Source organism: Copadichromis virginalis, linkage group LG17 (genome assembly GCF_057382275.1).
Source record: "Copadichromis virginalis isolate Kocher_CV1m ecotype Utaka linkage group LG17, C_Virginalis_male_GT1.1, whole genome shotgun sequence".
Taxonomy (NCBI): Eukaryota; Metazoa; Chordata; class Actinopteri; order Cichliformes; family Cichlidae; genus Copadichromis; species Copadichromis virginalis.
The window spans coordinates 13,872,895-13,900,632 of NC_140634.1; the positions used below are offsets into that span (position 1 = coordinate 13,872,895).

Below are 27,738 nucleotides of genomic sequence, written 5' to 3' on the forward strand. Positions count from 1 at the left end.
CTGTAGCAGAAAACAGTGAAGATCGGGACAGCAGCTGAACTCTATTTGGGGTTAATCAGAGTCTCTTAATTGATGGCAGGCATGTTCCCAGGAAGTCTGTTGTAACACCTTTTGATTTATCACAGTATTAGTTTAAGGATGTGGACACTTATGCAACTAGCTTAATTTTTTTGAATATATTTTTTCCTAACAACTTTGTTTTTCAGTTGAATTGTAAAGGCTTCTAGGTCACATTAAGAATGGGAAAAGTGTATACACTGTTTATGTCCACTGTATATATTACAAAAATAAATATGAAAATTCTAAAGTAAGTTGTGAATTATCAAAATGTATTAAGTGCCCAGCCTATATAAAGCCTGTGTGTGGGAAATCACTGAGGCCTGCAGTCTGGTATTGTTTTTTGTTTTTTAATGTGACCTCTTTTTCAGATCATGAGCCAGTGAGACATTATGACAGTTAGAATTTGGTCCAGCTAATTGTCATCTTCCCCCACCTCTGTTTCTTCACAGCGGTCTGATGTGTAAAGTGAGTGCAGGAAATGATGTTGCTTGTCTTACGACCAATCATCTGGCAGCCCTGTCTAAACTGGAGCCCAGACTGATTTCACTGGTGTTGGCCTTCCGCTACTGGGCAAGGGTAAGCCTGTTTCGGACACTCAGAATGCATACACCTAATACATGTGTCCTTTGTTTAGTTCTCAGCATGTTGCAAAAGTATCTTTGTGTCATGATACTTGATAATTAATGTGTTTATGAAATGGCACAAAGGATATAGTGGATGTTTTGGATATGAAAACTGACGGACCAGAAATAATGATGATGTAATGGAAGTGGGTTTTTGTTTTTGTTTTTTTAAATCTCTTGTTAAAAGAGTTATTTTCAACCTCATTTGTGTGCAAATATAAAACTTATATGCCCAAATGGCAAACACAGATGATCTGTTGGTCTGTATGATGTATTGTTTGGACCAAATTTTGCTTTGATGTTTTGCTGAAAGCAAAAATAGATTTTTTTTTTCTTTTATGTATTTATCCACACAGTTGTGTCACATTGACTGTCAGGCTGAAGGTGGCATCCCTTCATACTCCTTTGCCCTCATGGTGATCTTCTTCCTGCAGCAGAGAAAAGACCCTATCCTCCCTGTCTACCTGGGCCCCTGGGTAAGTTACTGAGAAAGGGCCACTCTGTATCTGTGCTCCTTGGCAAATAACCAACGTTAAACAAAATTATTTTTAAATCCCTTTCTTTATATTTTAGAACCTGGAATAGAGTTGGGAGATATAGTCTCAAAATTGTATCTGAGATTTCTGAGAGTATTTCCATAAAGTTTGCGACAATGAGATTTTTGAGAGTATAGGGAAAAAAAATACAGAACAATGATTGGAGCATAAAGCTTCTGAGCAGCAGCAGTTATAAGTACAAGTGAATGAAGGGCATTTACCACCTTCATCTTCAGAGAGTTACTGTCGTTAGTGACACTTTACCTATTTCAAAGTGTGAACTGTATTGACGCAGCAGCATCAGCATTATAGTGCAGTAGTAGTGATGCAATATTATACCAAGTGACACAGCATACCTCAAATATGAACACAAAGGTAACCACCGTGGCGTTTTTCAATTCAGTTCAATTCAATTTTATTTATATAGCGCCAAATCACAACAACAGTTGCCTCAAGGCGCTTTACATTGTAAGGTAGACCAAACGATAATACATCAGAGAAAAACCCAACAATCAAATGACCCCCCTATGAGCAAGCACTTTGGCGACAGTGGGAAGGAAAAACTCCCTTTTAACAGGAAGAAACCTCCGGCAGAACCAGTCTCAGGGAGGGGCGGCCATCTGCTGCGACCGGTTGGGGTGAGAGAAGGAAGACAGGAAAGAAGACATGCTGTGGAAGAGAGACAGAGGTTAATAACAAGTACGATTCAATGCAGAGAGGTCTATTGACACATAGTGAGTGAAAAAGGTGACTGAAAAGGAGAAACTCAATGCATCATGGGAATCTCTCAGCAGCCTATGCCTGTTGCAGCAGAACTAAGGGAGGATTCAGGGTCACCTTATCCAGCCCAAACTATATGCTTTAGCAAAAAGGAAAGTTTTAAGCCTAATCTTAAAAGTAGAGATAGTGTCTGTCTCCCGAATCCAAACTGGAAGCTGGTTCCACAGAAGAGGGGCCTGAAAACTGAAGGCTCTCCCTCCAGCCTAGAAGTAATAGATTTTCAGTGGAAATCTTAAGTAAACATATAACTGCTTAACCTTTTAGTTAAGAACAGTTAAGAATAACTAAAGTAACTTAACTGTGTAATGCTTCAGAAGCCTGTACAGCAGTGTAATATATTAAAACTAGTGGTGCAACGGATCACGGTTGATCCGTAATCCGAACCGATCCCACTCCACGGTTCGGCACGCACGTGATCCGAAGATTCGAAAAAGAAGGAAAAAAGGTATGTGTATGGTGCGCGTGGTCAGTCTGTCAAGCGATATTTATGGTCAGCGCTAGCGGTCCAAGTGGAGGAGCAGAGGAGTTTGCGGTATTTAAGCAGCCCTTTGCTGCCCAATCCGACCGGGCTAAAGCTATTACAAAAGCTACTGGAGTGTTTAGCTGCAGACGGGAGGCCGTATTCCCTTGTGCAAAACAAGGGGTTTAAACTATGATGAACGTGCTTGAGCCACACTATGATATCCCGTTGCGCGTCCACTTCAGTGACAGGATCGTACCCAGGCATGTATGAGCAGGAAAAGTTTAACGTTATGGCTGAACTGTCCCAGGCATCTTTTGTTGCCCAACTACAAACGGGTGGACCTCCAGGTCAACGGAAAGCTACGTGACCGCTCATTATATCACAGCGGAGTGGTAGATATAAAGCCCTGTACTGCCCTATTTTGCACCTTAATTTGTTTTTATATAATTGCGTGGAATAAGTCTTGAGTTGAATGTTTTTAATAGGCAAAAAATACTTAAAAAGTTAATAGGTAAATGTTAAATTTTTTCTTTTTTGCTGATCTGAAAATTGATCCGATCCGTGACTTAAAACCGTGATCCGAACCGAACCGTGAGATTTTTGATCCGTTGCACCACTAATTAAAACTGAAAAATGTTCAGTCTTGGGTTCAGTTTTTTAACCCGCTGTGGTAAGCGGTAAACCCACCATGTAACCACATCAACAATTTCCATCCACTGTTTGCACTCTGCAAGTGCAACTTGCAAGTAAGGTTACAAATTAGAGAACACAAATGCATAGTGTTACTAGAGCAACAACAAATTTTGACATCATATGACACTTTCACATCATGTCAAAGTAGGGCTGCTCAATTAATCGAATTTTAATCACGATTACGATCTGGGCTTTCAACGATCATTAAAAATGAATGAGCCGATTATTAGCCCCTCCCTCATTTATCCGCGACACCTTAAAGGCCGGTCCGTGAAAATATTGTCGGGCATAAACCGGTTCGTGGCGCAAAAAAGGTTGGAGACCGCTGATTAAGAGGACCCGAGGGAAGCTCGGAAAGTTATTTGGAGAGGAGAGTGACTGCCGTTGGTTGAAAAGAGAGGTAAAAAAAAAACTTCAGTGGTGTTGCACACTATTTTATATTATTTTTTAAAGTCATTATTCAATACATTGTTATTGTTAACCCTTTAAATCTGGTCAGAGCAGCACACTCCGTTTTGCGTAACTATTTTTAAATCCCTGTAGAACCTGAACCGTGTAAGCTAGCGCAATAATTGGTTTTGCATATGAAACCAGAGGAGTTGTACTTACATCTTATGCCATCAGCTTGTCCTTGGTCACGGTTTCCTTCCACATAAAGCTTTGCAAAAATTGCATAAAAAGCGCTTGCAGGAACAAAAACATAATATTCCAGAAACACGCTTTGCCGATCCGATCAGCTGTTCGTAACACTTCCCACTTTGAAAAAGACGTCAGCGCGAACTATCACATGTCCGCCATTTCCTGGCCGAAACCGGAAGTGATGTCATTTTCGCGGAAAATGTAGTTTTTTACTCGTAGGCCTTAAAAACCTATACTGGAGTTTTTATAAGTAATGTTTGACTTTTCTGAATAGTTTCTGGGATGCTTAGAACTCGAATTGCACTGCTGGAAATAGTTTATTTTGATGCACGTGCTGTTTTCTTTGCAAATTTGCATCATAGGATTGTTTTTTCGTTTTTCCTGCAGTATATATAAAAATTGGTGTATCTCCAAAATAAAACTATGAAGACACTTAAAATTTCCTGTTGTTGTAAACTATTTTTTGCAACTTTTTTGTATTTAAAGTTTTGAGGGATAAGCCTCTTAAATTTCTCCAAGTAGAAATATATGTAAAAAAACAAAACAAAAACGATTTTCAATTTTTTTGTAGTTTATTGCACTTTTTTGCAATTAATGTAGTTACTATGGACTTAATGCATACATATTATTAAAATATGGGCTATAACAGTTGTATAGCAACTTGAAATGCTCCCACAAATGGCACTACAACATGTAAAAAAAATAATATAAGCTCTGGCGGACTTGGTTCGATAGTAGGTCTTAAAGGGTTAAATAAATATCGTCAAATAATCGAGATCTCAATTTCAGTGAAAATAATCGTGATTATCATTTTTGCCATAATCGAGCAGCCCTATGTCAAAGGTTTTACCAGTGGTAGCAGGGCCCAGACAGTGTAATGTTGACAGTGTCTGAGCATCTAATGGACAAAATGACCCACATTTTCTGTCTGTGTGTCTTCAGGATAGTTTGGTTAAAAAAAACAATCCCACATGGCTCGAGTCTCTATTTGGAAACTAGGTGTAAATACAAGACGTTGATGGAAAATTGTATCATTCTTGTCACGAATGGACACATTGATGCAAAAGTACAACACTAAAAATATCCCGTGTTGTTGCTTAGATTATCTCATCAGACTTTTTGAGCACTATGCTGTATGCTCTGCCTGTGTAATAACGAAAACTCTTCTGATGCTATAAATCATTAGTTTTCTTTAAAGATGCCTACCTATATTATATCTATGCATTTATCAGAAGGTAATGATAAACTCACTGTTTATGAAATGTTTAGCAGATCTTTTTTCCTGTTAGTTTTTAAAAAGATAAATTAAACAAATAAAATAGGTTTTATGAGACTTGTTGCAGTTTTCCACATGGTTACAAATGTGGATGACACAGGGTGAAGAACAGAAATGATTTCATTACAAACTTGATCTAATGTTGCTCACTGAGATTCATTGCTTTTAAATAGTGTAAGGTCTAAAAACATCCCCTGCAGAACAGGATATGAGAAGGTGTCAATTCTAGTGGCAGTAGCTTCTCTATGTGAGTGACGGAGCTACTTGTTGTGCTGGTTGAACAAGTAATGCCACTCTAATGATGCACACCTGCTACAATGACATTGAGTAACATACAGAGGTTTTATAGCTTTTTCACACTTAAGTTGTAATCTGTCAAATTTTAATTTGATCCGGCATCCAATCACCTGAATCACCCGAGAAGCTTCTTCAGTTCTAAAAGTAAAGAAGCTTCTCGAATGAGAGGTGAAACCTCTTCAAGGAAACTTGAAGTCCAGACATTTTACTTTTCAAGCTCCTTAGACAGGAAGAAGAGTAGTTCTTATATACCCGTCAAACCAAACTGTTTGTGGATCGTTTTGTGTAAACGGAAAAACATTTCTTGGAAAGGATGTTGGTTATGAATATTTTAAAAGTATTTTTGATGCTTTAAGCACATGATCTCTATAGCTCATGTTTCCAAAACTGGGCAGCTAACAATCTAGAGTGAGAAGTGGCATGGCAGGCTAGAAAAATATACATTTACATATACATTTAATCTGCAGTTAGGTGATCTTTTAAGGCTGCAAAGCTGCCATATTTCTGCTTTGCAGCCTTAAAAGATCTTAAAAGAAAGTGTTTTTTGGGGATTTAAACATACAGTACTGTGCAAAGGTTTTAGGCCACCTTTTATTTCTTTATATTTTGCTAGGAAATTGTAAAAAGATATAGTGATTTATTAAAATGTGCAAATATACAACATTAAAAAAACCCCTATAGTTTCTCTGTCTGAATTAGGTGATGAGTTTGGGGAAAAACTACAGGTTTACAATGGTTTGGTTGGTTTTCACATAGAGAAAAATTCAAGTGAACTCCGAGCCAATCAAAATGTGTCAGTCTGCTTATTAGGCAGATGTATCTGGGGTGGGAGCAATAAAAGTAATACAGGAAGAAAGTGCTGTGTGAGAAAAGTGAGAATTTACATTCATTTCACAGCTAGTTGCAAGACCTTACAGAGCTTTTACATTTATAGTAGAGATGGCACGATACCACTTTTTTATGTCCGATACCGATACCGATATCATAAATTTGGATATCTGCCGATACCGATATGAATCCGATATAGTGTTTTTTAATCAACAAAACTGTTTTTTAAATATCTTGCTGCATTTTGTAGAAGTTCATACTCAAGTTTAAAACAACAACTACACTAAAGCTATTCTGTGATACCTGTATGCAAAAAAAAAAATTTCATAGTTCAGCAATACTGATCAATCTAATAAACTTGAACCACCATTCTCCCTATTCTGGTATTTTAAAGAGTACTTAGCATAAATATTAAGCAACCTAACTAATAGCGTTCCAACTCCCAGCAACAACAAAAATAAATAAATAAAAAATAGGGAACCACCCTTCACGCGCCACCTCATGATGCTTAATCGACATAATCAACCTTAATTTGATGCAGTGTGAAAAAAATGCAGAGAAATCAATTATTTTTCAAGAAATATTAAATAGATTCAACATCTTTCTTCAACAAAATTGCAGACTGCACAGATGGTACCTTCCCAAAGGAAAAAGTACTATAGCTTACTAGGGTATGTGTGTATATATATATATATATATATATTAGGGGTGCAACGATACACAAAATTCACGGTTCGGTTCGATACTTTGGTGTCACGGTTCGATATTTTTTCGATACAAAAAAAATGTTCATGCCTTTTTAATTTGTCATTTATTAAAATTATAAATATATATTTTAACTCAAAAGTACAGTTTTTAAATTTAACCCTAACCCTTGTGCGTGTTTTTTATTTTGACAGCGAATGCGCACCTGCGGACCACTTATGTGCAGCCCTGGTTATTTAGCTCGTCATATCGCAGCCACAGAAATGATTTTGTCCATGAAACCATAAAGCTGCACTTTCTTTTTGCCTTATAGTCTGATTTGTCATAACTTCTCCTGCTGCTTTTACACACGCACTCACATAAGCTCAGCGATTCTCTGCGCGATCAACCTCTCACATGTTTAAGCTTGCTGCAGGAGATTTCACTTGTCATGTTTGCATAGTAAGCTAACGATTAATAAGACGATGTCAGAGGAATTGGTGCACAAATTATCATCACTCACAGATCAGTGCTGTCGCTCTCTATACACAGTTCGCACGATTGCAAAGTGAAAGCAAAAAAACAAGCACAAATTCAAACGCGACTTCAATATGTCACATATTGACAGTGGCTCACCGATGCCAATGACATAATTACCCAGCTACATTTCTGAAAGAATGCAAAAGCATTGACATATATTTTTCCTACAATAGCCTGACGGGCAGGGAAGAGATAGATTTTGGTAGCCCGACTGAAAAAATCGCTAGCTTCGGGACGTCGGGCTAGCGATATTGCAAGCCCTGTATCTGATTGAGGAATCACTCATCTTTGGAAAAGGGAGTTTATTACAGAGAAATGGCTCTTTCCAAAATAAAAGCTATACTATCCGCTTCTTCTGGGCTATATTCTCAGCAGCATAAGGAGAATCATGTGCTAACAGCTGTCTAAATGACTCGGCTAAAGTTAGTAGCATGCTTGCTTGTTGTTTTGGTCTTTGCACTAGGATGATGTCGGCGTAAATGTGCAGTCATATTCGTTGTGTTCCCACTAGTGCTTTCAGGTTAATCTCGTTGAAATGACCTTAACGCCACAACACGGCAAATCTCCGTTAACGAGCTACCGCCGATCGCCCCGTGCATGGGGCTAGACGGCCAACACGTTAACGAGCTAACTGCGCTAACACACTAGTTCACACCAATGTAATTGAGCATTGCATGGCACATCCAACATACTGTTTTACTTTAGTCCATGACTGGCTTACCTTCAGGGTCATACGTCACATGAAAACCAAAATAATTCCAAACGCCAGATCTGAATGAGAGTGGGGGAGGTCCATCTTGCTGAGAGCTTAACTTCTGTCTCGCTAGCTTGCCCTGTGCTCTTCCTCCTGACTATGCTGTCTGTGTGGAGCGCTCAGTGGATCTGCGCTCGACAGTGCAGCCTAGGCGGAGTAGTCGAACACAGATTCACTGAGCGCTCAACACAGACAGCATCGTCAGAAGGAAAATTGATAAAATAAATTACAAATGTTGTATTGTTCGATACATATGCGTACCGAACCGAAAGCACTGTATCGAACGGTTCAATATCGATACGAATATCGTTGCACCCCTAATATATATATATATATATTAGGGGTGCAACGATACACAAAATTCACGGTTCGGTTCGGTTCGATACTTTGGTGTCACGGTTCGATATTTTTTCGATACAAAAAAATGTTCATGCCTTTTTTAATTTGTAATTTATTAAGATTATAAATATTTATTTTAACTCAAAAATACAGTTTTTAAATGAAATGTTGCTGAAACAACAAAATAATAAAAGAATAAAAGAGTTTGGAAACGAGTTTATTTCAGAGAAATGTCCTTTTCCAAAATAAAAGCTATGCTATACCCTTCTTCTGGGGTAAATTCTCAGGAGCATATTGAACATATCAGGTCCCCATAAAATGAACCACTCTCTGATGGACCTCACCTCACACACATCTTCTGGAGTGCTAGCACTTAGCTGCATATACAACAAAAACAACTTAAATAAAAATGTATTGCACAGAAAGGCCTTCCTAAATATATTTTTAAACATTTGAAATGTTCTAAAAACAAGATATCAACCACATACAGTTCTGCATTGTTTGGGAATCCCTGATGGTATTTTCTATTCTTGGCAGAATATAAAACAAACACACCCAATCCCTGACATGAAAAAAATTTTTTAGAACCATGTTCTATAGTGTACAGAAAACACATGAAAACTTAAATCTGGTAAAGCTATACTTCACATATTTCTGTTGTGCAGACTTGGCACCATGTAAAACAAACAAACAAAAAAAACACCATGTAAAGAATAAAAAATAAATACAAATAAAAGCTATTCTATACCCTTCTTCTGGGGTATATTCTCAGCAGCATATATAACAAATCAGGTACCCATAAAATGAATCACTCTTTAATGGACCTCCCCTAACACTCATCTTCTGGAGTGCTAGCACTTAGCTGCTTATACAGCATAAACAACTTAAATAAACGGTCCTGTTAAATACAAACCAAAACATAGTTTACTCAATTTCCATGTTCTTCTTCAGAAAAATTAGGATGTCCACATGTTCTGCTGACAGTACAGATCTGCTTGCTGTGACAATGTCACCTGCTGTGGAAAACACCCTCTCACTTGGGACAGAGGTTCCAGGTACAACCAAGTAACACTGTGCCAACTTGGAAAGATGAGGGTACAAGCTGTGATGTTCCTTCCACCATCTCGGTGGGTTATCATCTGTGGGAATGCAGTCTGCTAACCTGTACAAGTTAATTTCCTCCTCTGCCACTTCGGCTGCAGACCTGGTCCTTGGCTCCTGTGACATGAACAGTTCTCCAAACAACTCCTTCATGGCTGACTTTTTCTCTGGTGGAGATGCTGATGGTGAATCTGAAGAGTTTGCTGCTTGAGTCTCTGCGGAGGTCGCAGTTTCTGTGGTGCCTGCGGCTTGGTCTTGAGGAAATATAAACAACCAAACTGTTAATTGTATTTGTTTAAATAATATTTATAAATGAAGCAGTAGCTAAATAAAATTTCAAAAATAAAAAAAAAGAACACCTACTTGTTCAATGCTCAAGACAAGTTCTGTGGCGAGTGCTCCATAGACTCTCAGCTGAGTGACATTATCCAAGTGTCGCAGGGACTTGAATCGAGGATCTAAAGCTGTGCACTTGTGTAGGTAATTCTGAAGGGCAGGATCAGCGTATCTCTTCTCCAGGTCCTCCCTGATGTTTTTTTTTTTTTACATCTCTCACTGCTGGGCTGTCATCACCAGACTGCGCCATAGAGTTCAGGATGTTCATTTTAAGTGGCAGGATCATGGATGCTGTTGGAGATGATGCTTCACACATCATGACTGTCACAGTTTTTAGGGTTTTCATGACTGTAACAAGATTTTCAGCCAGTGCATGTTCTTCCTGAGTTAGATTCTGAATGTTCTTCATACTCTTCTTCACAGTATTGTCGGCCATAGCAGCATACACTGCAGCTTGCTGTTCAAGGTATCTTTCCATCATATCATGAGAGGAGTTCCACCTAGTTGGAACATCTTGAATCAGTTTTTTTCCACTAAGCTGCAGCAGTTGCTGTTTTTTCATAAACACATTGCATCCTGTTGTGCTTCTGTGAAAGAAGGAGACAATTCTTCTCATCTTTGCTAGGAGATGGGAAACCTTCTGCACTGCCATTCCTTTCTGAGCAGCTATATTAATTGTATGTGCAAAACATCCGATTTGTGGCCCCAGCCCAGCAGCTGTGACAGCATTAACTATGTTCTTCGCATTGTCAGTAGTTACAGATATTGTCACATTTGGTCGCACTAACTTCCAGTCTTCCACAGCTTCAGAGAGACCTTTGGCTAAGTCGTCAGTGGCGTGACTTTCGACCAGGCGTGTCTGCAAAACACAGTTTTTCATCTGCCATTCCGGATCAATGTAATGCGCGGTGACAGTGAGGTAGCTCTGCGTAGCTCTTGACGTCCAGCCGTCTGAGGTCAGAGCAACAGCGGGTGCTGCTGACACTGCCGTCTCTAATTTAGCTTTTGTCTCCTTGTACAAAGCAGGAACTGCGATATCGGTGAAATGGGTTCGTGAAGGAATACTGTAACGGGGCTCAAGTACTCTCAGCATTTCCCGAAACCCGGTGTTTTCTACAACAGAAAAGGGTCGCATGTCGACAGCAATAAAAGTAGCAATTGCCCTGTCGATTTCTTTTGCCCTCTTAGAATCATGCGCTAACGGCTGTCTAAATGACTCCGACAAAGTTTGTAGCATGTGTGTTTGTTGTTGTTTTTGGCTGCCTTCACTCGTCTTTGCACTAGGGTGATGTCGGCGTAAATGTGCATTCATATTTGTTGTGTTCCCACCGATGTAATTAATCATGGCATGGCACATCCGACATACTGTTGTAGTTTTGTCCACAACGCGCTTACCATCAGGGTGATACTTCACACGAAAGCCAAAAAAGTTCCAAACGCCAGATTTCAATGACGGTGGAGGAGGTTCGACTTCAGGAGGCACTGAGGCAGTTGCCATGTTGCAATGAGCTTAGCTTCTGTCTCGCTAGCTTGATTGAATGCATGTGGTTGGAGCTCAGTGGATCTGTGCTCGACAGTGCAGCCTAGGCGGAGTAGTCGAACGCAGATTCACTGAGCGCTCAACACAGACAGCATCGTCAGAAGAAAAGTTGATAAAATAAATTAAAAAATATATATTGTTCGATACATATGCGTACCGAACCGAAAGCACTGTATCGAACGGTTCAATTTCGATACGAATATCGTTGCACCCCTAATGTATGTGTGTGTGTGTGTGTGTGTGTGTGTGTGTGTGTATATATATATATACATACATATGTATATATATACATGTGTATATATATACATATGTATATATGTGTATATATATGTGTATATGTATATGTATATATGTGTATATATATGTGTATATATATTAGACTTAATAGTTACTATATACAGTAATGGACTTCTACTCATTTTGCATCAAATTAAAACTTTGGGTGTCAGATAATTATTTATTAAAAGCTAGACATTTGAGAATGAGACAAATGAGAATAAGAAAGAAAAGTATGTCTTTGTGCCCCCTTTTCCCTGTTAATGCCCTATCGGCCCCCCTGGCTAAACTTTGCTAGATCCGCCCCTGCACAGTTACCAGCGTCAGCTACTAGAAAAAGATCCTCGAGTAGAAAGTAATATTAAATAAATTCTAACAACAGCTGATCAAGCTTAAACGTGCTGCTGTTGTTCAGCCGCTGGTTTCCTCTTTCTGGTGCAAAGTGGGCCAAAAGCAAACTAGAGACATGGACTCGCTACAGAAAAGCCGATCAGCTGATCATTAAGCAGTTTCATGATTGAAGTAGCAGCAAGAAGAGGCAGTCGCTCCATATATCACTTGTTAAGCTTAACGCAGGAATGCTTTACAAACATTCAGAGATGGACTTACACACTTGCTTTACTTCTCTCGGGATAACTTTGTCGGAGATGAAATGCCGGGTTGCTAGCGAAGCTCCAAATGCTATCCAGACCACCGACAGGTCCTGCATGCCACAGCCGCTCTATCACGTAATGCATACTGCTCCGACGTGCTAACGTTCTGAGGTGAGTTACGGCGTGTTGCAAGTTTTGTGAGGTGCTTTCGTGATATTTAATGGATCGGATTACATTTTTTATTTTTCTCCGATATCCGATCCAGTAATTTAGGTCAGTATCGGACCGATACCGATACGTAATATCGGATCGGTCCATCTCTAATTTATAGTGCAGAGCATTTTCCCACATTGAGAATAAACAGCATATTTTGCTACAGGACACTTTCTTAGCTCGGGCTGGGGTCACTTTCACGCCACAAACAAACCACTCAAGTTCATTTGGAACTGTAGTGAGATCACCCCCTCCAAAGTGTCTCTGTGCGGTTGCTTTGGTCGACACCCAAGTGTGATTACTGTGTTTACACCTAAACAAATACACCACACCAAGGGGAAAATGAACAGGGTTTGATTTAGGCTACGTCCACACTAATGCGTTTTCGTTTGGCCTCCTGTCCACACTGAGACGGCGTTTTCCTCAAGGAAAAACGCAGCGTTTTGAAAACGCTCTCGAAAACACATACATTTCAAAACGGAGCTGTCCCGCCGCAGTGTGGAGACTCGAAAACGCAGACTTTCTAAAACGATGACACATTTTAGTCATGTGATGCAGTCATGTGACCAATTAAACAAAGATAGCGGAGGGCATTATACAGCAGTTGTTTTCATTGCTCTCAATTTTGACAGTCCTAAAAATGATTAATATCAGCTTGTACATGCTCCAGATAGCTTTTCTTCAAATTCTTTAATTCTCACTTGCTTTGGCGCATGCGCATTATTGGAATATAAGCGTTTTGGGCCGTTTCAATGTGGACGCACAACTCTGTGAAAACGATGGAAAACGCTAGTGTGGACGCGAAGCGTTTTCAGGCGAAAACGCCGTTTTCAAATCTATCTGGGCTAGTGTGGATGTAGCCTTAAACTGACCAAACCGGTGTGAAAACATTCTAAGAGAAGCTTGCTTTGTTTTGCTACCTGTTATGATCCCACAGCACCTCAATAATGTTGGGATCTGGCTCTGTGGGGACATTCCATGACTGGCAGTGTTCCATTATGTGTTTTTCTATCTGTATGAATTGACTGCATTGGTTTTTTGTGTCATTATCATGCTGAAAATGAAATTGTTGCCAAACTCTTCCAGATGGTACTGAAATCTGACAGTATTTTTAGTGTTCATAATTCCATTAGTTTTGACAAAATTCAAACACCACTAGCTGGAATGCAGCCACAAATCATGACGGGGCCTCCGCTGTGTTTTACTGTAGACACTCCCGTGTTGACAATGATTTGAATCACAAATTTAAAAATCAGATTCATCACTCCATAAGACCACAGATTTTCAGTCAGGCTTCTGCCTTTTGACCTTCTTTGCGATGTATCAAAAGTACGACAGTAGTAAATATTAGTAAAAATATAGCTGTGATATCAGATTCTACAGGCTAAAATGGCTATTAAAAACAAGCTAGTGATCTCTTTGCTAACTGTTTTACTTTGCTTCTACTCTCTGTTATGTTTGGCTTTGCTTTTCTCCTGCAGATTGAAGGCTTTGATGTCAAACATGTGGATGAATATCATTTGACTGGAATTACAATGGACATGTATGTCCAGTGGGAGCATAGACCTCCGACCTCTACCGAAGGACGGGGAGAGAACAGAAACGAGGCCAGGGGAGAAGGCAGAGCCAAACCTCAACACCGCAATGATGCCCCTAACTCAGAGGGTTTGGTAAGATTTGTTTTACCTAACTCAGTGACAGTGTTGATACTCTCGCTTTTGCCCCTGGGCTTTGCACTAACCATAGCTGCTTTCACCTAAAGATCCGCCTAACCTTCAACGTGGGTAAAGATGTTGCGCTGGGCCAGTTATGGTTGGAGCTTTTACGTTTCTACACACTGGAATTTGCACTTGAAGAATATATCATCAGCATCCGCTTAAAGGACCTCCTCTCTAGGGAAGTGAAGAACTGGCCTCGTCGCAGGCTTGCTATCGAAGGTAAGAGATAGTTCTATTGCAAAACTCACTTTCCAAGCATAGAGAAATGGAGAAATTCATTCATTCTTATATTCCTAGATCCATTTGCCTTGAAGAGGAACGTTGCTCGAAGCTTGAACAGCCAGATGGTCTTTGAGTACATCCAAGAGCGTTTCAGAACAGCTTACAAGTACTTTGCTTGCCCTCAGAAAAAGGGCACCGGAGGACACCAAACAAAGAAGAAAGCAAGGGCACAGGGTGTAAAATTGGAAGAAGCTGGGAAGAAAGAGCCTTCATCTACAAACAAGGATGAGAATAACATCAAAGCAGAAAAAAGCCAGAGTGTTCAAAGAGGGCACCAGGGATCAAAGGAGGACGAAGAGCCTGACAGTGATGATGAAGATGGTTCAGATCCATCCAAAGAAAGAAATGAGAGCACTTTAGACACCCGCCTCATGGACATGCTTCTCAGTGAGGGAAACACACTTTCCTCCTCCCCCAATGGCCTGCTGGACAGTGACAGGGAAGAAGAAGAGGAAGAGGAGGATAACGGAGTTTCAGAGGATGACGGGCCTGTTGCACCAGATGATCTGCACTATGTGTTTGACAAGATGATTTTCACTTGTGGAAAGGTAAATAGTAATTAATGTCATCCATCCATTGGATAAATATTTGTAAATGCCTTAGCAAGGCACAACATTTTGTATGTAATGTAGTTTGAGATAAGGCTTCTGACCTGTTTATAATAGAGATCCATTAAACTTGTTGCTGTAGTATAGAAGAAGCATCATCTTAGATGCTCATGCTACATAACTGTGTGGTTTGCGTGTTCTCCCTGTAGCTTTGTGGGTTATTTTCCACTTACTCCGGCTTCCTCAAACACATGCATGCTAAGTTAATTAGTGATTGTGAATGAGAGTGTGAGCGGTTGTCTGTCTCAGTGTTAGCCTTGTGGTAGACTTGTCCCCACCTCTTTCCCTTTGACAGCTGGGAAAGCTTCAGAATAGGATAAGAAAGTGAATGAATCGATCGGTGGATGGATGAGTTGGTGGGTCAGTAGTTTTAAATTGGTTTATTTATTTGAAAATCATGTGAATGTAATAACTTGAGAACAAGGCAATGTAGGATTTTGAAGTTGATAACGTAGGTGTGTCTACTTAGAGGCTGAGGGGTAGCACTGGCAGTTTCAAGTATTTTTAAGATTGCGACAATATGACTTGCTTCAGTATTTAGACACATTAAAGCAAACATAAGGAAATATTTTCAAGCTTTGCAATATGTGACATTCGGAACTCTTACATAACATTAAAGCTGTTCCTGGACATCGTTAATTTTCCTGTTCCAGCCTCCAACTGTCGTATGCAGCATTTGCAAACGAGATGGTCACCTGAAGGACGAGTGCCCTGAAGACTTTAAGAAAATCGAGCTGAAGCCTCTGCCCCCTATGAATGACCGCTTCAGAGAGATCCTCGATGGCCTCTGCAAACTATGTTACTGTATGTAGCGAACATTGCACTTCTAACTTGTTTCACTTTAGCATTTTCCTGCAAGGAATCATTTTGCTTGTATAGCCATTATCTTTGAGTACTGTATTTTCACGACCATAAGACGCACTGTACTAAAAGGCGCAGTCTCAGTTATGTGTGCCATTACTGTATTTAACACACACATAAGGCGCACTGGATTATAGGGCGCATACAAGTACCGTATTTAAAAATAAAGCGGGAGCAAACCTGAGTTCGGTACCTTACTCACATTTCTATTACCGGTAATCGTCATCATCAACAACACACAAGCATACAAGTGTGCATATTTAAAAATAAAGCAGGAGCAAAACTGAGTTTGGTACTCACATTTTTATTACCAGTAATCGTCATCATCAACAACACACAAGCATACAAGTGTGCATATTTAAAAATAAAGCAGGAGCAAAACTGAGTTTGGTACTCACATTTTTATTACCAGTAATCGTCATCATCAACAACACACAAGCATACAAGTGTGCGTATTTAAAAATGAAGCAGGAGCAAAACAAAGTTTGGTACTCACTTTTCCTTATAATCCGCTGGAAGTTTCTGCGCTACCGTAGTCCTGGTCCGGATGGAAAAATGGCACCGTTTCATAAAACGAAAGCACCAAGACGGACCTCCTTGGAAATGTTCAATGTTCATCTCTTCAGCTAGTGAAACTGCTTTTAGCCGAATGGTGACCGTCGAAATGCTTCTCCCACTCGTTCTTTGCTCGATGATCCACCGCTCGAGTCTTTCCTCCAACTCGGGCCACCTCGCCTTATGTCCGCGGAAACTCAGCTGCGTTTTCTTGACCTGCCGGAGCTTGTTTTCTGCCTTCCTCCATTTGCGAACCATCGATTCGTTAATCTTAAATTCTCTCGCGGCTGCTCGATTTCCATGTTCCTCCGCATAGCTGATGGCCTTCAGTTTAAACTGTGCTTCATAAGCGTGTCTCTTTGCCATTTTCAGGGTTGTTAAAACAACGATGTTCCACATAATGCACATACCTGTCCTTTTATACAGGTATGTGCGATTGTCCGGTATATACGATCAACGCCCACACTTCACCCTTTAGCGTTCTCATGGTGTTCTCTACTACGTCCTCCTTACAACACACAGGGCGCACTGCGCTATAGGGCGCGCCGTACTTTTTGAAGAAAATCTAAGACTTTTAAGTGCGCCTTATGGTTGTGAAAATACGGTAAAATAAAAACCCATCTTCTCTTCAGCATATGGTGGGCAGCTGGCAAATACCTTATGATTATATTTGATCAAAATGTAAAGACTCTACAAAGCTTGAGGAAACATATCAAAAATTCCTTTAATACACGAGAAAACAAATGGCATCAAAAGCAGATAATTCTCATATTGTGCAGTCTGAAACCAGTATTTCAGCAGTTGTTAAAAAAGAAAAAACTTCAATAATTAAGGCATCGTTGTTTCTTTCTGTGTGTGTGTGTGTGTGTGTGTGTGTGTGTGTGTGTGTGTGTGTGTGTGTGTGTGTGTGTGTGTCTGTCATCTGCTGTGGTAGATGAATTGTCACCTACACATGCTGAACAGCAGAGGAGGGAGCAGATCCTTGCTAGCCTGGAGAGGTTTATAAGGAAGGAATACAATGGTGAGCCTGAAACAATCTACTGCAAACAAAAGTCTCAAACATTTCTCTCCATTTCCTTGGTAACTTTGCTGTGTAGTGTTACTGTGTGTTTTGCACAATTTAAGTTAAAAGCTGTCGAGCAGTTGACAAGACACAATATACTGAGGAATACATTCAATGTGAAGCGACTGTTGAGTTCCATGAACTTAATGAGTATTAGCAGATTTTGTAGAATTGATAGAAATGAGTTTAGAGAGCTCCTCCTTGAATCGCTACCTTATCGTGGTGGATGGGTTTGTGTGTCCCAGGGATCCCAGGGGCTATGTTGTCTGGGGGCTTTTGCCCCCTGGTAGGGTCTCCCATGGCAAATTGGTCCTGGGTGAGGGACCAGACAAAGAGCGATTCAGAAGAGAACATCGAGGGAACAGTTTATCCTGCCCGGGATAGGATTACCGGGGCCCCGCCCTGGAGCCAGGCCCAGGGAGGGTGCCCGAGGGCGAGCGTCTGGTGGCCGGGCCTTAGTCCATGGGGCCCGGCCGGGCACAGTCCGAAGAGGAGGCATGGGCCCATCCTCCCGCAGGCCCACCACCCGCAGGAGGCGCCATAGGGGTCGGGTGCATTGTGTGCCGGGTGGCGGCCAGGAGCGGAGGCCCTGGCGGACTGACCCCCGGCTGCCAAGACTGGCAATAGGGACATGGAATGTCACCTCTCTGGTGGGGAAGGAGCCTGAGTTAGTGCGTGAGGTTGAGAGGTACCGGCTAGATATAGTCGGGCTCACCTCTACGCATGGCTTGGGCTCTGGAACCAGTCTCCTGGAGAGGGGCTGGACTCTGTCTCAGTCTGGAGTTGCCCCTGGTGAGAGGCGGCGGGCTGGGGTGGGTATTCTAATATCTCCTCGGCTTGCTGCCGGTACGTTGGGGTTTTTCCCGGTGGACGAGAGGGTTTGTTCCCTGCGCCTTAGGGTCGGGGAACGGGTCCTGACTGTCATCTGCGCTTATGCGCCGAGTGGCAGTTCGGAGTACCCAGCCTTCTTAGAGTCCCTGGGGGGGGGGGTGCTCCACCTGGAGACTCTGTTATCCTGCTGGGAGACTTCAATACTCACGTGGGTAATGACAGTGAGACCTGGAGGGGCGTGATTGGGAGGAACGGCCTCCCTGATCTGAACCCGAGCGGTGCTTTGTTCAAATTCAAATTCTAATTTTATTTGTCACGTACACAGTCATACACAGTACGATATGTAGTGAAATGCTTGGACAACTGCTCGTGACCTAAAGAAAACAAAAAAGGAAAAGGCTATGAATAAGATAGGAAATAAATATGAAAAATTAAAAAGGGTAAATTTAACTAGGAAGGAATAAAATATAAATTAAGGTTAAAAATGAAATAACTGTACAACACAAATTAGAATGAAGGGTAAATTTAACTGGGAGAATAAGATAAAATATATAAATTAAAGTTGAAAATAAAATAACTGTACAACAAAATACACAATATAGAACTATATAAGAATGTATGAAGAAATCTAAATATAAATAAATATATACACAATAACAGCAGCTGTACAAGTATTAACCGGAAATGAAGAATATAGTGACCAGTGTTGTGCAAAAACAAAGTCCAGAAAGTCCAGTGTGTGTGTAAGAACCATATGTGTGGGTCAGTACTGTGTGGTGGTGTGATTGAGAGACCGTATCGCCTGCGGGAAGAAGCTCCTCCTCAGTCTCTCTGTGTTGGTCTTCAGGGAGCGGAATCGCTTTCCTGACCTCAACAGAGAGAACAGTCTGTTGTTGGGATGGCTGAGGTCCTTCACCATCTTCCTGGCCTTGGTCCAGCACCGCCTGCTGTAGATTGAGTGCAGGTCAGGGAGCTCGGAGCGGATGGTGCGCTCAGCTGACCGCACAACCCTCTGTAGAGCTCGTCTGTCCTGCATGGTGCTGTTCCCGAACCAGGTTAAGATGTTTCCCGCCAGGATGCTCTCTATGGTGCACGAGTAAAAGTTCCTGAGCACCTTGGGGGGCAGTTGGAAGTCTCTCAAGCGTCTGAGGTGGTAGAGACGCTGTCGGGCCTTTTTCACCACGGTGTTGATGTGACAGGACCATGACAGGTCCTGCGTGATGTGAACTCCGAGGTATTTGAAGCTGTCCACTCTCTCCACTGGGCATTCGTTGATGACGGGGGTCTGGTAGTTCCTCTCCTGCTTAGTGCTGAAGTCCACTATCAGCTCCTTTGTCTTACTGACGTTTAGAAGGAGGTTGTTCCTCTGGCACCAGTTCTCCAGATTCCTAATCTCCTTCAGGTAGGCCGTCTCGTTGTTATCAGAGATCAGGCCCACCACGACGGTGTCGTCAGCAAACTTGATGATGGTGGTGGAGCTGGTAGTGGCCACACAGTCATATGTGTACAAAGAGTACAGCAGGGGCTCAGAACACACCCCTGGGGGGCTCCAGTGCTGAGAGTGGTGGAGGCTGAGACATGTCCGCCCATCCTTACTGCCTGTGGTCTGCCAGTTAGGAAGTTGGAGATCCACTGACACATAGATGAGCTGAGTCCCAGATGCTCCAGCTTGGTGGTGAGTGTGGAGGGAATTATGGTGTTAAATGCAGAGCTGTAGTCTATGAAGAGCATTTTAACATAATTCCCCCTTCTAGTGTCCAAGTGAGTGAGTGATGTGTGGAGGAGATGAGAGATGGCATCGTCTGTGGAACGATTTGGACGGTAAGCGAACTGTAGTGGGTCCATCGTGTCTGGTAGTGAAGAAATGATGAAGTCTCTGACCAGGCGTTCAAAGCACTTCATCACTACTGAGGTGAGGGCTACAGGGCGATAGTCATTGAGAGAAGCAGGGTGGGGTTTCTTCGGGACAGGAACAATGATGGACTCTTTGAAGCATGTGGGGATCACCGACTGAGATAAAGAGATGTTGAATATCTCAGTGAACACAGGAGCTTTGTTATTGGACTTCTGTGCTAATCACAGTTTGGCCATAACGAACACCCTGTTCGAACATAAGAGTGTCCATAAGTGCACGTGGCACCAGGACGCTCTAGGCCGTAGGTCGATGATCGATTCTGTAATCTTATCACCAGACCTGCGACCATATGTTCTGGACACTCTGGTAAAGAGAGGGGCTGAGCTGTCAACTGATCACCACCTGGTGGTGAGTTGGATCAGGTGGCGGGGGAGGACGCTGGACAGACCTGGTGCACCTAAACGCGTAGTGAGGGTGTGCTGGGAACGTCTAGCAGAGGCCCCAGTCCGCGAGATCTTCAACGCACACCTCCGGCAGAGCTTCAACAGCATTCCGAGGGAGACTGGGGGACATTGAGTCCGAATGGACCATGTTCAGCGTCTCCATTGCCAAAGCTGTTGCATTGAGCTGCGGCCGCAAGGTGGTTGGTGCCTGCCGTGGTGGTAATCCCCGAACCAAATGGTGGACACCAGAGGTGAAGGGAGCCACCAGGCTGAAGAAGGAGTCCTATCGGGCTTGGTTAGCCTGTGGGACTCCGGAGGCAGCCGACAGGTATCGACAGGCCAAGCGGAATGCGGCTCGGGCAGTGGCTGAAGCAAAAACTCAGGTGTGGGAGGAGTTCGGAGAGGCCATGGAAAAAGACTTTTGGACTGCCTCGAAGAGATTCTGGCAAATTGTCAGGCGTCTCAGGAGGGGAAAGCGGTGCTCTACCTGCACTGTGTATAGTGCTGGTGGAGCACTGCTGACGTCGACTGAGAAAATTGTCAGGTGGTGGAAGGAATACTTCGAGGACCTCCTTAATCCCACTGACACGTCTTCCGAGGAGGAAGCAGAGTCTGGGGTTGAGGGGAATGACCCGCCAATTTCCGGGGGCGAGGTCACTGAGGCAGTTAAACAACTCCTTGGTGGCAGAGCCCCTGGTGTTGATGAGGTCCGCCCCGGGTTCCTGAAGGCTCTGGACGTTGTAGGGCTGTCCTGGTTGACACGCCTCTGCAATGTTGCGTGGAGATCAGGGGCAGTACCTGTGGACTGGCAGACCGGGGTGGTGGTCCCCATCTTTAAGAAGGGGGACCGGAGGGTGTGTTCCAACTACAGGGGGATCACACTCCTCAGCCTCCCTGGGAAAGTCTATGCCAGGGTGCTGGAAAGGAGAGTTCGTCCGCTAGTTGAACCTCGGATACAGGAGGAACAATGCGGTTTTCGTCCTGGTCGCAGAACACTGGACCAGCTCTTTATCCTCTCAAGGATACTTGAGGGTGCATGGGAGTTTGCCCAACCAGTCTACATGTGTTTTGTGGACTTGGAGAAGGCATTCGACCGTGTCCCTCGGGGTGTCCTGTGGGAGGTGTTGCGGGAGTATGGGGTGTCTGGCCCATTGCTACGGGCCATTCGATCCCTATACAACCGTTGCAAGAGCTTGGTTCGCATTGCCGGCAATAAGTCGGACTCGTTCCCGGTGGGTGATGGGCTCCGCCAGGGCTGCCCCTTGTCTCCGGTTCTGTTCATAATTTTTATGGACAGGATTTCTAGGCGCAGCCAAGTGGCGGAGGGGTTTCGCTTTGGTGGCCTCAGAATCTCATCTCTGATTTTTGCGGATGATGTGGTTCTGTTGGCTTCATCGGGTGAGGGCCTCCAGCTCGCACTGAAACGGTTCGCAGCCAAGTGTGAAGCAGCGGGAATGAGGATCAGCACCTCCAAATCTGAGGCCATGGTTCTCAGCCGGAAAAGGGTGGAGTGCCCACTCCGGGTCGGGGATGAGTTCCTGCCCCAAGTGGAGGAGTTCAAGTATCTCGGGGTCTTGTTCGCGAGTGATGGGAGAAGGGAGCCGGAGATCGACAGACAGATTGGGGCTGCAGCTGCAGTAATGCAGGCGCTGCACCGGTCCGTCGTGGTGAAGAGGGAGCTGAGTGTAAAAGCGAAGCTCTCAATTTACCGGTCGATCTACGTCCCTACCCTCACCTATGGCCACGAGCTGTGGGTAGTGACCGAAAGAACGAGATCGCGGATACAAGCGGTAGAAATGAGCTTCCTCCGAAGGGTGGCTGGCCTCTCCCTTAGAGATAGGGTGAGAAGTTCGGCCATCCGGGAGGGGCTCAGAGTAGAGCCGCTGCTGCTCCACATCGAAAGGAGCCAGCTGAGGTGGTTCGGGCATCTGACAAGGATGCCCCCTGGGCGCCTCCTGGGTGAGGTGTTCCAGGCATGTCCCACCGGGAGGAGGCCCCGGGGCAGACCCAGGACACACTGGAGAGATTATATCTCTTGGCTGGCCTGGGAACGCCTTGGTATTCCCCCGGATAAGCTGGAGGAGGTGGCTGGGGAGAGGGAGGTCTGGGCCTCTTTGCTTAGGCTGCTGCCCCCGCGACCCGGCCCCGGATAAAGCGGATGAAGATGGATGGATGGATGGATGGATGGAGTTTAGAGAGTACAACATCACTGTGAGAACACTTTAAAAGACTGATGTGCCTTGTTTTGGTTTTCTTTTTAAAACGTCCATGTTTCCACAGAAAAAGCCCAGCTTTGCTTGTTTGGATCTTCCAAAAATGGCTTTGGATTCCGTGACAGTGACCTTGACATCTGCATGACTCTGGAGGGCCACGAAACTGCAGAGGTTAGCAGACAAAACATCCAGATGCACTCACTTGAATAAACACATGATCATTATTTCATATGATCAGTGTTTAATTTATTTTTTTGGATCTGTCTGAACAGAAGCTGAACTGCAAAGAAATCATTGAAGGCCTTGCAAAAGTGCTCAAGAAGCATACAGGTCAGTTAAAGTGTTCCTATTATTTCCCCCTGAATAATTTGGTAGGAGACTCCTGTCTGTGTGGAAAAACTGACTTTAATCTCATAATTTCCATCATCTCAGGTTTGAGGAACATCTTACCTATCACCACAGCTAAAGTGCCTATAGTGAAGTTTGAACACAAACAGAGTGGTTTGGAGGGGGATATCAGCCTTTATAACACACTGGTGAGTGGAAGATGCCCTCATTATGACTGTTGTCATGTAATGTTATAAGAGATGTTTTATATTGTCAAATATGTTGCATTATAAATGAATTTGGAGGATTCTTCTTTCTAGGCTCAACACAACACCAGGATGCTAGCTACATATGCGGCTCTGGATCCACGTGTGCAGTTTCTGGGATACACAATGAAGGTCTTTGCAAAGGTATGTGAAAATTGACAATCTGGGTTTGTAACCAGAGTACTCAGGCTGAGTATTCAGTAATCTACGATCCTTCTTGGGTGTTTTCAAAGAAGCACAAATTCAGTATTTGCAAGTGATCTCCCACCCCATACCAGTGGGAGTAACAGAACCAACACAGCAAGTAAATGAAAGCTGTATAAAGACTCAACAGCATTGAGGCCAGTGCATAAACAAAACCAAAAATAAGGAATATTAAAGTGCAGTTATATAAAAGATGGTATGTATACAATGATGCTCAGTATACAAATAAACGTATATCCACCTGCATGTTTTCAAACATACATGAGCTTATTCTTCTGATGTCTGCACTTGAATTTGGGAACGGGTTTTACAACAAATGTTAGCAGGGTTTTCTTCCCAAAAAAAATTGGAAATCTCACTGCAAGCATAACACATGTATGTTAGTGTGTTTTTATTTACCTTTATTTAACGTTGAAATCAAATCTCTTTTACAAGGAAGAAAATGCAACAGAAAATACAAGATCTATAACATGATTTAGTGTGCCCTCTTACAAAAAGCCTTCACCACGAGTGTCGTCTCTTCCTGTAACTAACCCACTTTTTGTCCTCACAGCGCTGTGACATCGGTGACGCTTCCAGAGGGAGCCTCTCTTCTTATGCTTACATCCTGATGGTGCTTTACTTTCTGCAGCAGAGGCAGCCACCTGTCATTCCTGTCCTGCAGGAGGTATTTACCACTGATTAACTCAGTCAAGTGCTGTGCCTGAAACTTGAAGAGGCTTTTTTTAAAATTATTTTTGCATTGAATTTCATGAAGTAAATAGCTCTAAATGATACGTGATGTCTTTTTAGATCTTTGATGGGAATACTGTTCCTCAGCGGTTGGTAGATGGCTGGAACGCTTTCTTTTTTGATGACCTTGAGGATCTGGTGAGTTGGAAAAACAAAAGAGTTTTGCAGCTTAGCAACCACGTTAAAATGTCTTATGGCAATTATGTAGGAAAATTATTTAAAAGCATTACCTAAGTTAACTTTAGTCTCAGCGTTCCCTGGGGTGTAAAAAAACCACGTATCTCGAATAATCAGTCAAATCTAATTAAACAACACACACACACACACACACACACACACACACACACACACACACACACACACACACACACACAAAAAAGCAGCAAGTACAGTTTGTCTTGTAATGACTCTGGAATTAGTTTCCTCTGTTCTCACAGCGTCGTCATCACTTAGAGAATCAGCAGAACACAGAGTCTGTGGGAGAGCTGTGGCTGGGACTTCTACGCTTTTACACTGAAGAGTTTGACTTCAAAGAGCACGTGATCAGCATTCGCCAAAGGAAACGCCTCACCACGTTTGAAAAACAGTGGACCAGCAAATGCATCGCTATTGAAGGTGCTAACATGGCTCTGCATCTCTGTAAACTTGATTTGCTTCCAGATTCACAGTTGTTTTCATCCCACTGATATGCTCTTCTTCTTAGATCCCTTTGATTTGAATCATAACCTCGGTGCTGGAGTTTCTCGTAAAAGTAAGTGCCTGCCATACCTGATACAAAAAATATCTTATTGATGCATTCTGTAGACTTTGAAAACTTGTCTTTGGTTATGATAAAGTTTCCTAAAACCTCTGTCAAGTTATGGTGTAATTTTGGTGGTTGAACAATCTTAGACAATTCTTGGGTTTTATTTCCTTTTTTCATGTCAGTTTAGCCTCCTACTGGGTTCAAACAACTCTGAAAAAATTGAGTAGCCAGTCTTACCTTGTGCTATAAAGGCTCACCCTCTACATCATTCTCATCCTCTTATTATCTTTTATGTGGATCTTAGCAGCATTTTTTTTCATTTAGTCTCCCCTTCTGCAGTTGTTGCCTGTAAAAGCAGGCAACAGTCAGCAACAGTCTTTGGACACCAATGCTCTAATATGTACACCGTGCACACATTGCTTGCAGCTTTTCATTTCCATTGTAGATTAGCCCAGAGGATGAGGCTGGTTGAATATTTGTACACCTGCACCCACACTTACAGTTGTTCACCTGTTGAAGTCATTGTACTTTGATGCTTGAAAATGAACAGAAGAAGGACAAATTGTGATGGTTTAGAGACTAGATCAAAACAGCAGGTCCTGTCAGGTTATGATAGTAATGTAAATACACACAAAATCACAGTGTAGCAGCATGTGTGGTTGCAGGACGATCTGATATCCTCGTGTTGGTGTTTTTCCCTCATCATCATAAATAATGTTGTTCCAGGTTCAACATTGCAAGTGACCAATCACCTTCTCGTGACGTCATCCGCCACCTCGAAAAAAACAAACGCCTTCAAAAAAATCTACTTCACTTGCGAGAAGAGAAACCGCCTCTGTAAGGACAATATGTATAATGCTTACTGTTTATTAAACAAAAGTATCCGGAAATTCAAAGAATTCAAGTTCCTGGATCGGCGGACCGAAGCGGTTTCTCTTCTCGCAAGTGAAGTAGACTTTTTTTAAGGCGGCATTTTTCAAAGGCACAAAAGGGGGATGTCACAACAATGTGATTGGTCACTTGCAATGTTGAACCTGGAACAACATTTATTATGATGATGTGGGAACAACACCGACACGTGGATATCAGATCATCCGTGGTTGCACATCAGCAGATCAGGCAGAATGCTATTCTGATTCCCGTCCATTGTTGAAAACAAATTTAATGGGCACCAAAACCATAGACTATATGTGAAACATAAGTTTTGTCATTGTGATGTCAGCCATTGCTTTCCAGTCCTGAAGTCTCAACATTAGTGCTTATATAAAGTTGTTACTTGTGAATCCACTGTGCGTTTAGTGAAAATGAGCCGTAGCAAATAGTGCCACCTACAGTGTCAGGACACTTGTCAAAGTGGCCACACTCCATCCAAACGAATATTAAAAATAAACAAATAACCCACCGTACAGTTGTTATGAAGGGGAAATATGTAGACAAATGTCAGGATTCTATGTAAATCGATTCAGAACTGCTCTGGGCCTGGGTACGTCTGCAGAAGCTTGCTTTGAAACTGTGAAAATGCCCTGTTACTTATGCTGCCTCTCATTCCTCCACCAGTGACAAACTTCATCATGAAGGCATTTATAAATGGGAGAAAGCTGTTTGGAACTCCCTTTTATCCCGTCCCGGGCACTGAAGTGGTAGGTCATTCATGTAACACAGTTGAATGTTCAGACTTTGACTGCTGTGTGCTGTGTATCCCAGCCTAATGGTGTTTTGTGTTTTGAATGTCTTCTGTTCTGTTGCAGGAATACTTTTTTGACTCTAAGGTGCTGACAGATGGTGAATTGGCTCCTAATGACCGGTGCTGCAGGATCTGCGGAAAGATTGGACACTACATGAAGGACTGTCCAAAGAGACGCAGGTGGTCCCCTCTTAAGTCACAGAGATTTATCTCTCAGTTGGCTAGATTTCCGAGAAAAAAATCAATATGCTCAAATACGAAGAACTTCTCTCAGTTGTTTTATCTCACATCTTAAAAAATACAACTAAAGCTGTGGAGGGAACTGTCCAAAAGAATGTGATCTTGACAGCCACCCATCCACTGAGACCATTTCTCATGAGAGTTCCATGAACAATAGAATAATCAAGAGAATGGCCAGTTGTATCTCTCAGGAAAATTCCAGTTTTTTTTTTTGTTTTTTTTGGTAAGCAACTTCTTTTGTTCTCTACTTGTCCAGTTTCCTCAGGTTTTTTCTAATGGGTACATTGCACACCCCAGCATATGCCAAGTTTTTGGCTAACAGCATGCTGGGATTCACCTTGTTGGTGCAAACATTGTATTTGTGGTTGTCAAACTGTGTTAACTTTGGTATATTTTTGTAGGTTAAAGTAAACAAATGGGAACTAATGCTGTGTTTTGGGACAGGCCAGTATTACCAAAGTACCCAAAGGTACAATTTAAAATTGGTTCTTGTCTGTCATCTGTTATGTGTAGACATCACACTGGTTCATCCGTTGCTTT

The 27,738-nt window shown here is 42.6% G+C and overlaps 1 protein-coding gene across 3 annotated transcripts in view; it reads left to right on the forward strand.

The window, feature by feature from the left end:
* The window catches only part of tut4 (terminal uridylyl transferase 4), a 41,728-nt gene that overhangs the window by 7,671 nt on the left and 6,319 nt on the right, over window positions 1-27,738 (forward strand). For all 3 annotated transcript variants that reach the window (XM_085437507.1, XM_085437508.1, XM_085437509.1), the window contains 17 exons: window positions 510-636; window positions 1,040-1,159; window positions 14,053-14,241; window positions 14,334-14,508; window positions 14,587-15,119; window positions 15,833-15,983; window positions 17,530-17,616; window positions 23,068-23,171; window positions 23,273-23,330; window positions 23,433-23,536; window positions 23,648-23,737; window positions 24,351-24,464; window positions 24,590-24,667; window positions 24,967-25,144; window positions 25,233-25,280; window positions 26,832-26,914; window positions 27,023-27,138. In XM_085437507.1, the coding sequence (XP_085293633.1) occupies window positions 510-636; window positions 1,040-1,159; window positions 14,053-14,241; window positions 14,334-14,508; window positions 14,587-15,119; window positions 15,833-15,983; window positions 17,530-17,616; window positions 23,068-23,171; window positions 23,273-23,330; window positions 23,433-23,536; window positions 23,648-23,737; window positions 24,351-24,464; window positions 24,590-24,667; window positions 24,967-25,144; window positions 25,233-25,280; window positions 26,832-26,914; window positions 27,023-27,138 (2,355 nt within the window). The remainder of the gene's footprint in view (window positions 1-509; window positions 637-1,039; window positions 1,160-14,052; window positions 14,242-14,333; window positions 14,509-14,586; window positions 15,120-15,832; window positions 15,984-17,529; window positions 17,617-23,067; window positions 23,172-23,272; window positions 23,331-23,432; window positions 23,537-23,647; window positions 23,738-24,350; window positions 24,465-24,589; window positions 24,668-24,966; window positions 25,145-25,232; window positions 25,281-26,831; window positions 26,915-27,022; window positions 27,139-27,738) is intronic.